Consider the following 12,133-nt stretch of genomic DNA (forward strand, 5'->3'; position numbering starts at 1 on the left):
TATTGTGCAACGGTTTTGATTACCTGCTCATAATTAAAAATAATTGGAAATATGGATGTTTAATTGACGATTTCTTTGATTTATGGTAATGTTTATTAACTATAAAGAGTTACTTGATTAATGTTGTCGTTTCAAGTTTTCCCATGATTTTATACTTGCTCTTTTTAGTAAAGATTTTTGGCTTTTAATTAAAGTAAGTTGTGTACAGGAAAAACCTAAATCAATACCTGTGCTAGTCAAATTTTGATGTGCAATTCCAGCACAATTATATGGTACAGGTTTGGATCGACATCAAGAAAATTAGGCTATTACTATGTACGACGCCAATAAAGTTTTCATCATTAAACGTAGCCATAAAATTACGTAAAACAAGAATTACCGTGTAAACATATGATAAATTAGAAGTTACATCAGTTACGTGACTTCAGGAGCAGTTTCAATCGTAGTATCGTAGCAGTGTTTGTGTCTGTGCTATCTTCACCTAGTAATTAAGGAAGCGAGCCAATTACATTCTAATTATAAAGTCAGCCGCATACTGTCACAAATATGTTGGTTTGAGCCGATCTTTACATAGTTCCGAAACAGTTGGTGTCCCACATATTCGGTTTTCTCTACAAGCCAAACAGATTAGAGCCTACCATGTAACATAACTCCTGTCACAAAGGATATCACATTTAGGGTTATTCTCAAGGTTGTCAAAGAAAACAAAACACAAACCGGGGTATCATAGTTTAATGTTCAGTCATGCTTACAGAAGCTCACAGGCAGCAACGCGCGCGTGCTGCGTTAGGTCCTAGCTAGTCCCCGGTGCCCCAGAAATCTACTTCTTCCTCTTCTTCAATTACCTCTTTGGTCTCATTTGGTTCTTCCTCGAAGGAGTTGAGTTTGGGCACGTCTTTCAAATGCGGCTTTAACTCGTTGACTCTATCTTCGGAGGCGACGCTGTCGACGGAGGCCTCCACGCTCCAGTTTTCCGGCCTCCTCTCCCTCGAGTTTTCCCTCGACCGACTTCTGGAATAAGAACGCGCTGATAGATTAGGAGTGCTTCCAAACCCTCCGACTTGTTCAGCTTTATTCATACGCTCGAACTCAGCTTCCTCGAGTGACGTGAACATCTTTAGTTCTTCCTCGCGCGACGCTCGCGAATCTTTGGAAGAATTTGACGACGAAGAGTGACGCTTTTTGAAACTCCGTCGCCTGCCACTCGGGTCGCTTCGTTGTAACGGTCGAAACTTAATGCCATCAAGAGATCTTAAACAAATTCACAACACATGAGTCGGTATGGTACAGGTGAAGTGGATGGTATGGTTCCATGAATTAGCTTTCTACGCGTGAACATGTTGATGTCCGAACTTCTCATGACAATGGATAGCTAGGTGACTACGGTACTGTAAGCGTGCGTGTCTACATGAGAGATGCTCCTGCCGATAGCAATGAATATTAACCTTAAGAAGTCTTCGGTGTAAACGCCTCTTTTGTCTTCGTCAAATGATTGGAAATGTATTTCGGGCAGTGCTGGCGGGGTGCGGTCGGGACTCAATGGTCGGTAATGCCATGTCAGTTTCTCTTTAGCCCCGTCGACGACGTCGTTGGTGTCGGGCGCGACAGAGTTGGAAGTAAAGCTGTTGTGATTTGAATCTGAAATAGTTTCACGAGGCGTAGGTGATCTGTTTCTCTGGCCGACACTGATCGACTCTGAGGTGTTTGCTAGGATGGTTTTCGTTTTCGTAGGTGTGTTGTACCTTTCGCTTTTGCTGTTGTCTTCGCTCGTTAGGCTGTCTAGGGACTCCTGGCCGAAGCTGGATATTTTCGTGGAGAACAATATGGGGGTCGAGTCTGCTCTGTCGTCGTAGTACTTGACGGCGGCCGATTTTAGTTTTCCATTTTTATCTTGTGTTAAACATAGATATCCCTGACCGCATTCCTTAGTCCAGTCGGCTGCCGAGGACGAGTTGGTCGCTTTCTTGAGCTGAGCGGCGTAGTACTCGGCGAGGTGTTGCAGGTCCGGGCTGCCGCTGGGTAGCACGCCACTCAGTAAATGTTTGATGCACTCGATGGTTTCATTCGCCCCGGCGTACGTGAGAACGACAGATAGCAGGAGTCCCATTTCAAAGTCCTCGAACAAACACGGCTGTATTAAAAGGAATGGAAAAGGGGTACTTTGTAAGGGTCTCAGGGGAGCGGGACGGATGCAGCGCTATTACGCTGAGACAAGATTTGAACAACTGAAATTAAAGTGTAATAGTTGCCAAACTTTTGTGGCCCGATTTAGAATACATTTGGCGTTGCGGCCAGACGCAAGCATTATGTCTCGTTCGATCATTTAGTCGAAGGTCGATATAGGGTTTACGAGACAGTAAAAATGTTCCATCCAGTGATTGATTTGTTAGACAGTGCCATGACGGTTGATGTGAATTATTGCATTTCTAGTTAACAAACACTCCTTTATTTAAGTTATGTAATTGTATGCGATGGTGTGATATCTATGAATGTGATATTTTATTTTTTAGGTAGGTTTGATTAGGAGAGCTAGCGAGTCAAGTGCATGACAGGTGCCTCAACTTGTGTTAATACATTGTAATAGGTGTTGACGTTGGTGCCGATGATAAAAAAAAGATGACTGCTGCTTTGTTCTCTTAATAAAAAAAGCTTGTACGTAATTATCTACTAATAGAGAGGTATATAAAAATATCTCTGTAAGTATGTATATTTTTGTAGATTATCTCAGTTTAGCTGCTGACTAAGACCTATTGTTGCCAAACACATTCAAGTGGCCCTCAAATGTGTAGAGTTGATGCCATACGTCACTAATCTACAAAAGGAATGAAATAAAGAGGGAGGAATATTACAACGTGAAAGTCGTAATCGTAGGATTTTTATAACTTGTGTAACTTGTCAATCTAACAGCCACTGTCATTCGAAGTAAACAGTGTGAAGTTTAATGTTCTCCTGTTGCTAATCAATCTGTTTTAACAGCTACTATTTACAATGATGTTTTATTGTTTCACGCCTCCAAGTATATTATAATAAAACCGTAATAAAATAGTTATCTGAAATGGGCTGATGATTTTTCGTTGGATAACTTCTAGAAGATATAATGAGAAAAGCTAGAATATTATTTTACTTTCACGTTGTGAGTATTATAGCTATATTAACCCGCAAAATAACCTCCATCGAGATATAACTAGCTACTTCCTTCATAAATATTGCAATAACAATTACACACGTATGGAAGCGAAACTAAACAACAGTTCAATCTTAAATACAGATTACAGCAAGGAATTCAAGATAAAATTCTTTAAATAATAACTGATACCACAGGTAACAATGCAACGGTACGTAGGTGTGTGTTAAATCAAGAAAAACGTGAATAAACCGCGTGGGTAAACTTGACTTTGAAACACTGATCTGGAAAGACGAAAATAATGCGGTTTCATGCGATAAGGCACAATTATACGGAACATTACATTTAGTCTAAGATAATAAGGACTATACCTATTAGATATTACGTTAGATAACATCTTTAAACTGTAATAAAATAAATAGTATACTATCAATCTGATGGTTGAAAAACATAAACGAATAATTAAAGATTTAATAAATCAAAATTTAGGGACTTTTAAGGGTAGCTATATTTGTTTTTTCTTTTTTAAGAAAAAGCACCAACCAAAAAGCAACCAAAGAGTGGCAAGGAGTCTTAAAAGGTTATGGTAAAGCTTTTAGCAAGTAATGGACATTAGATCTCTTCAAATATTACTAATTCAAACGGGTATTCGGTATTCAGATTTTCTTAGTTTTCCCACAGCCATAACTCAAATTATGAAAACATAAGAAAAATCTATTTCGGTTCAGTAATTTTCCCACCAAAACGTCGAAAGAATAATTGTGAGCAAGTGTCAACGACATTAAGAGATAAAAAAACAGCGTTGCACACGTAACCACTCTTAAACTTTTATAAAATCCAGAGACAAGACATCGAATGTTTTTTAAGCCCAAGAACTCTGACAAAATGCCAAAATAATTTTATAGTTAAATTAAATGAAAAGCTTCAAATATTTGGATATTGTCAAGTTTAATGACGACGACGTTGTTTATGATTTTATTTGATATATGATTTATATCATACATTTATAACGTTATAATTTTTCTTTTTAAATCTCTGTGATGTGACTTAAAGTGTCTTTATGAAGGTTAGGAGGCTATTGACACCAGTCACCAATCTTTTGTATTCTATTTTCATTTCACTTGTACGATAATCCCGGTATTAAAAATAAAAATATTTTCCGGCCCGTAGCCATTCAGAGTCGTTCTTGAAACAAATCGGCACTGGAAGCGATTGTATTTTTCGTAATCTGATTATAAACGTGTGTGACCTTCATCACGAATTGGCCCATTAAACTCGAATTCCTCAATGAAATTCGCTCAGAATTTGTTTAGCGGTTCACGAGATTAGCGTGTTCAGATAGACAGACGGGAGACTACAGTGTGTACAATATTACGCGAGCGGTGCCAATTTACAAGAGGCCAAAGACATTTAAACGACCGAGCAATAACTTTAGATTTCGGATTCCAGAGATCTGTTCGCTTGAATGTAATTCAGATACAAATTGGAATGTTTCGTAAGTTTTGTGAGATAGTCCAGTGATTCCAGGTTAGGCACAAGCCGCGTTCTAATTGCGTCGATGACGTCACGGTGACGGAGCCGTGTGAACAGTGTGGGCGGACCTTTAGGAACAAGACGTTTGTTTGCGCGCGCGCAGTTTATTTCAGCGCTATTTGTTTGATTAGTTGCATAACTTTAGTGGGCGGGGCTTGGGATGATGAGAGCTTCATATGTTGGATGACTAGAATTCTTTAAATGGATGCAAATGGAAAAGTTTATTACCTACTCAATACGTCTACGTCCATGTCATAATGGTATGGAAACTTTAAGACTATGTATACTAATTACTCCCCTATATTTAAAAGAAGGTATAAAATAAGATAATTAGTGAAGAAAATGACTGCTAACATCTGCAGCTAGGACAAGAAAAAACACATCTTTATTAAAGATTTAAAGAATCAAATAACACAAATGTCCACAATTGTAAGAAAAAATAATCTTGGTTCTAAAGCCCAAGAATTACTTTCAAAATATTAAAATATCCACTTAAACATGAGCTATGAAGTGTCAATGACATTGTTTGACAGATGTAGGTCGGAACTCAGCCGAGTTGTCATTGTGATCGCAGACCAATAACCTATTTTTGTGGATCGTAGTACAAGACAGTATTTGGCAAATAAATTGTATTTTACGAGTTATATAAGATCATGTCCCATCAAACATATTTGAAAGTTCGTCTTGAAAGTTATCTACCTGTAGTAATAAAATTAAGATGGGACGTTTTTATAATGATTTTTTCTTCAATTTTAATGGTGTTACTAGAGCAAAATTATAAAAGCTGCCGTATCCTTTGAGAGACTAAATCAAAGTCTGTTTTCGTTTTTTTTTATGCATAGTTTCCAACCTAATCTTGATTATACTTTTTCTACGAGAAATGAAGAGAATATGTCGGTAGAGTAAATTGCTACTAACATTTCATAAACCTAGGTACTTATTTCTATTGTAAGTAATAAGTATTTACATCGAGTAATAAAAGGTAATCACCAAACACGACACCCACAGCTAGTCAAACAGATTACTTCAATAAGTCCGGTACTTATTTAGTCAGTATCAGCAAATATACATATGAACAAATGAGTAAATAAATATTTAAGAATCGTGTTTCCTACACTTATTTGGAATGGCCATGGAATATCTATATACTAATATATAAAGCTGAAGAGTTTGTTTGTTTGTTTGAACGCGCTAATCTCAGGATCTACTGGTCCAAATCGAATCTTCTTTTTGTGTTGAATAGACCATTCATCGAGGAAGGTTATAGGGTATATACCATCACGCTGCGACTAATAGGAGCGAAGATACGATGGAAAATGTGAAAAAATAGGGTAGGTATAAATCATAACTTATATCTTCTAACCACGCGGACGAAGTCGCGGGCAACAGCTAGTATTAGATAACTTTAATGAAGTATGCATTTACCATATATTATGTTGTTCTTGAGTAACCTGTGTTATTAAAAGATGAGAAGCAAATTGAAGATTTTTTGACAAAATTGTTTCTTACTTTTCCATTCATGTTCATTTGAATCCATTATTACTTTTATTCTGAAAATTAGTCTCAAATATCGACGTGAAAATGAAATTCGTTTAAATATTTCCATCCATCTTATATAATTAACAATATACCTACTTTTCCCGTAGCATAAATGTCTCTTTGTCCCTCATCTGAGGGAAAACTTAAAACGATAGAGACATGAAAGAAAGAAGAATTTTTAGTATTTAATGGATCTATTAATTAATGTCGTACCAAGTACGAGACAAAAAAGAAATTATCCATCCACCTCCCAAAACAACAACTACCAAAGAACAAAAGAGATAGCTATACCTAAACCTGTCTCCCTTTTGACCTTACACGATACAAACGTGTGTACTTAAATAGCCATGTGTGTCAAAGGCAAGGTCACAGTGAAAGTGATTCGCCGAGTTCGGCACTGCGCGCGCCGACACCCGACACCGGCGTGACGTCACGAGCGGGCCGTGCGCACGCGACGATGCGCACTCGCCGAGAGGGAACCAGGACGTTGCGAACAGGAGCGATTTATAAAAACTCAGATATATATATAGTACATGAATAAAAACTACTTTATTTGCACCTTCACAGTGTAGAATAGAAAAAAAGGAAATAAAGAAAACTGAATGTTTAAATTTTACAGTCGATTGCTGTTTTTTTTTTAATTTCTATTGGTTGATGATGAAGGATTTGTGGTCTTCAGACTATAGTGATGGTCCGGGTAAAAAAGGAATTACTGAACGTCATAATTATGTTGTAGAAGCAGGTATTGTGTTAAGGGTTAGCTAAAAGAATGATACAAAAAAAGATGGTTCCAAAAGTGCATATTTGAGCAATTGAAGTAAATTGCACACAACACGACCTTTTCAATTTTCCTTAACAACAAACTTTTTTCCGATAAAAAAGTTTTGACGAAGGCAGATAACTATTCAGCCATTATTATAACGCGTCACAAGAAGTTTACTATGACATGTTTTGTTGTTAGTGAAATTCTAACCTCCAAAAACTATGTTTGTCAAGCTACTATTTCATTCATGACGCCCACTTGAACTTGAATGAACTTATTGGCAAGCGAGGGGCGTTCCCCAGACAATTTCGAAGGTTTGTATGTATTTTAAGTTTCTCAGTAGGCGTAGATAAAAATAATATGTTATAGTACGCTGGTTGTGTTTATAGTAGAATAAATATGTTGTGGTTTGTAGGCAGTATCAACAAAATATAATTTTATCCTAGTCATTTTTTATTATTTGTTTCAAAATGTAATTTAAGGTATAATTAAAAACAAAATAGTGCCTATATCTACTTATCGACACTGTTTTTGAATTAATTCTGTATTTAATAGATTTCAGTTTTATTCTTTAAAGTATTTTCCTAAATATCAGATCCTAAAGTAGTTCGGAACGAAGCTTAAAATAATGTCTTAAAGTTAACTGTATGAAATCATTCGAAGCATTTTTACGCGTTGGCAACACGAGCGAAAACATCGTATCTTTGTTTTCAACAATATTAGTGTTGTAATTTAAAGTAATTTATGATTTTAACATTTAATAGAACTATTAGACTTGATTGATAGTTAGCACGTGTTATTTATTATTTTATAAATGATTAATCTTTTAATATTTACGCAATATTTTCCAAACTTTTGTTAATTGTGATGTTAATGATATTGAATTTTTAATGCGTAATATACTGAATAACTTATTTGAAATTCGTTACGTACTTATATTTATTTAAAATATAACATTTCTGTCAATAATTTTCCCTTTCATTGTCCAGTTAGTCTACGAATTGGAAAAAAAAATATAAATCGCTATTACGCCTAGACAATACATCACTCGGCCAGCGCCAATTAAATTTAAATAAATAGAGAGTATATTTTCAAGCAATTTTTATTCAATCTTTAAGCTCAACGGTCTTGAATGTTGGGATTACATAATAATATTAATATTGTGTTTCATGAATACTTATTTATAAGCTAAAGAAACCTATATTACGTGTTTTTACACTTAAATATAACTGTTAAGCTTTAGAAAATTCTTGACATTCTTTGTTTTCTTTATTGGCCCAATAAGAATACTATTTTTATCTTCGCTAAAAGTACTAAGGTATTTTGACGGAAAGTGGCCAGTATCCGGTAAACAAGATTATTGGCAGAAGAATGGGGTCAATGACACGTAACCATAGATTTTGAGGTATGACAGGTGATTTGAACAAGTAGAGCTGTCTGTTTAAATGATAAATGCAAGTTTTTTGTTGTTTTCGAGGGACATTTTCAATTTTGTTTAATTCCCAGAAGAGGTCGAAGAACTTCTTTTTCTTTAATTTTTGGGGTGACAGTTTTTTTCATCTGTTAAAATATACTTTCTTTTTTGACTCTGTGTTTTATTTAAACATGGAAACCTCAGATTTTTTATTTTATTTTGTTCGTCTTATTTATTACTTCAGTACTAAGGCATGAGTCTTCATATAGGTACTGACGTTAAAATTAAATTAACAAACATTCAAAAGTGAACGGAAACTAGCAAAACTAAGCTCTTCAAGAGAATTAAGCTGTCAGTAAACCTATGACAACAAAATTCCCCCCAAAGATTATTTGAGAATAATAATCAATCGATTTTCAACCTTAAATCAACGTCTTAAGGTTGCGTAGAATATTTTGGACACACAAGCTTAAATGTATCGTTGCAAAGATTTTAATTACTGATTAGTATGAAAAACAACGTCGACTTGATAATCTTGCTATTTGTTAGCTAGAACGTGCCAATTTTTTTCCCGCGTTTTATTGACGTTTACAGACAGGTTGATTTTTTAAATTCCTATTTGACACGCGTCTCTGTCATTGGGCTGCCAGATATAAAATACTGTAAATATTTGCAGTGAAATCAATGTGATGTAGGATTAATTTTAGCAAGAAGCGAATCTTAACTTTTGAAATCTGCCGCTTCAAGATTATTTTTATGTTCTTAAATTAGAAGGACCACAAGATATTTTATTGAGATGCATACAATATGCAAGTGTAAAAAGATCTGAAATTTATAATTTATTCACGAAAATAATATAACTGTTATATACTACTACCTTTTTCGGTGGTGGGACACTCTATAAGACGGTCTATAATATGTCACCAAATATATTTACGACGATTATATCGGGACCTATTATCAGCTGTGTAAAATGAAATGCGGCTAAGATTTAATGAACGAATTGTGATTAAAATATGAGTGGCCTGGTTATGCAACTAAGTTTAATATTGCTGAACTACATTATAAGAACGGTTGCAAAATAATTTTATTACAAATCGTTATAGGTCAACTACGCCATCTATTCAATTAACATAAAAATGCAATGTATAAATGTCAATTCACAAAATTACCACATAAAATACAAAACAGATTTTACGAGATTATCAACAATATCTTAAACTTCACACAGGGTTTTGAATGTTCAGCATATTATTTAAGTGATAAATAATGATTTATTAGAAATTTGTTAGTGCGCGTGCGTACAGCGCCATCTATCATCGAGTAGATGAACCATTACGAAAAACTAAACAAGCTATCACCTTTTTCAACGTGTAGATGACTATTTTTTTTTATCACCAATGTTAGTAGTATTTTAACAAAAGGCATAAAATAATAAATTCATTTTTTTAAACAACCCGAAAAACGCCCATGAAATTTTAAGTGTTAATAACTGTTAGGTAGAACAAGTACAAAAATGGTAAATAAGTATGTTACACAAATAAACAATTATTATATATCATGCGTATACCAAAAACACTCACAATAACTTTCTTCCTATTCGGCTTGTATCCGAACACTAAAAAAGGCGGGAAAAAATCGCGCGTAAATTCAAATATCGAAATCGGCAATGCACCACGAAACTGTCGCAACAGTCGCGCACCAAATGACTTTTTAAATAATTATTTTTTATTTAACTGGAGACTAAGGTATAAATTAATTTCGCTGGAGGCGACACGTCCTCGGTAGCTGTCGAAAGAGTATTGAGTTCACAGTTGGCGAACACTGGCCGGTTAAGATGGTCCTTGTCGTACGTGCGCGTCGATTATATTTATTACATCCACAGGCTTGTGACTATAAACAAGCTTGGACGATGGACACTTCAAAGAGATCGATCGGTATTTGGAAGATCGATAGCCGGGAAAATGGCTGCCCCATCGCCACACAGCGTCAATAACCCGTAGGGATAATGTCAAAATTAAAGTGTCCGAGTTCTGACAACATCAAAAGCCCTTTTTATTTTAAGCGCTTGCGAAATTCACCTTCGATTATTCTGAATACCACTCGTATAATCTTATTCCATTAAACTAACGTCAGACTCGACGTGTTTTCGTACGCACAATTTTGTAATTACCACTTCGATATAGAAACGTAACTGATACGATGTAGTAACATTCGCAATAATTCGTTCGTTGCAAATATAGGCCACCACTTCAGGCGCCTCCATTACGATACATTTGAGACTATAACTCATAATTGTAATTTAGTATGATGGTACAAATGAATAAACATTATTACAAATTAAAAGTATACTAACATGGATACACATCAACAAAATAGGCACTAATTAAAAGAAAAAACAAACTAAATGACATCATTACCTTACTTGACAGGAATTTAAACTTGGAACTTAACAGAACACCGACGAAGGAGTTTAGCACACTTGACCAACTAAACTTTTTTCTGAATAAAAAATGGCGGCTCATAAAAAGGCGCGCAATCCCGTTGGGAGTGTAAGAACTGACTAAAGTGGTAAGGTGTAAACCAATGTTCAACAGTACCTAGTTAACAATTTATTTTTGTTCTGTAACCACATACCGCACATATTTCAATTGGCTATAATCGTGAGGCAGACATACCTGGGCTTAATTATGGTGTAAACAATTCTAATTTTGGGAGTATGTCGAGTGTCATCTAGACAGAAACTTGTTTTATTTCAATTTTATTAAAGTAATGCAAATCATCGATAGCAGGTGTGTTTATTTATATCGAGAAAGTAATATATTCATATTTTTGAAGTTGATATTTTTATTTGGAAGGTCAGAACTGCAAACAAAAAGTTTATGTTAGTTATGATTTTCACTAAGAGTGAGGGTTATTGATTCTGAGTTTCTGATTATGTCAAAACATAAGCAAGTCAATATAAGGTTTTTTACGAAAATACCAACCTACCAACGTAAGCAACAAGAAAATACCATTGAAACCTTGAACGAGTAATATTCAGCGATGAAATGCGCATGGATGAATGAATGTGAACAGTTGCACGCATCAATAATATTGTCATAAAAACAAAACAGTTTGTGGCACAGATATTGTAAGATGCTAAAATTATACCGCGCGTTACATCTGAAGAGGATGCATTCAGATATTATGATGAATGCTCAATGGTTTCGTTTGTTCTCGAGGTTTCTTCGTTATTGGTGTTAGCTGTTAGATATTCATTACATCGGGAGAATTTAAATATGGTCCACAAGGTGGGAAAATGGGGCACTCTTAATTCAGCTGATTATTTTTTATGTAGCACAGGGTTTTTGGGAACAGGCAAATTTACTAAAACTAGGTCAGTTTCTAGTCTGACTTGAGTCAGTTAATTAAACAAATACTGTTCAGTATCATTTGTTGCTAACTGGAAATCCCACAGTACAGACAGCAATGTAATCTCAGTTATCGAGAAATTGCAATCGCAGCAAACAACGAAACGAACATCTAGCTTTGGTTTATTTTACTGAAGTTTCCGTTTATATTGACTGTGCCCAGCCCCAGAAATGGTAGTGTAACTAGGAAACTGCTCAAGTTTGCCCCCATGCCCATATGACCATGTCATTTTGTAAATATTGAGGTAAGTAAAAATTATTACCTCACCGGAATTCAAGGAAGTGGCGCCAATATGTATAGAGAAAAAACCATTAAGTTGAACTTAAATAAACCTAAATGATACGTG

General features: G+C 35.3%; 1 protein-coding gene across 6 annotated transcripts in view; it reads right to left on the bottom strand.

Moving 5' to 3' along the window:
* Window positions 1-12,133, bottom strand: part of LOC113502386 (four and a half LIM domains protein 2) — a 161,482-nt gene that overhangs the window by 32,579 nt on the left and 116,770 nt on the right. Inside the window, exons 1-2 of one of the 6 annotated variants that reach the window (XM_026883940.1) lie at window positions 1,446-2,239; window positions 846-1,251 (exon numbers count right to left, since the gene is read on the bottom strand). The exons of 4 other annotated variants lie outside the window; for them this stretch is intronic. In XM_026883940.1, coding sequence (XP_026739741.1) covers window positions 846-1,251; window positions 1,446-2,107 — 1,068 coding nt within the window. In that variant the 5' untranslated portion in view covers window positions 2,108-2,239. Of the gene's footprint in view, window positions 1-845; window positions 1,252-1,445; window positions 2,240-9,956; window positions 10,226-12,133 lie in introns of those variants that run through there. One more of the 6 variants, XM_026883938.1, reaches the window with a different exon arrangement.

Source organism: Trichoplusia ni, chromosome 17 (assembly GCF_003590095.1).
Source record: "Trichoplusia ni isolate ovarian cell line Hi5 chromosome 17, tn1, whole genome shotgun sequence".
Taxonomy (NCBI): domain Eukaryota; kingdom Metazoa; phylum Arthropoda; class Insecta; order Lepidoptera; family Noctuidae; genus Trichoplusia; species Trichoplusia ni.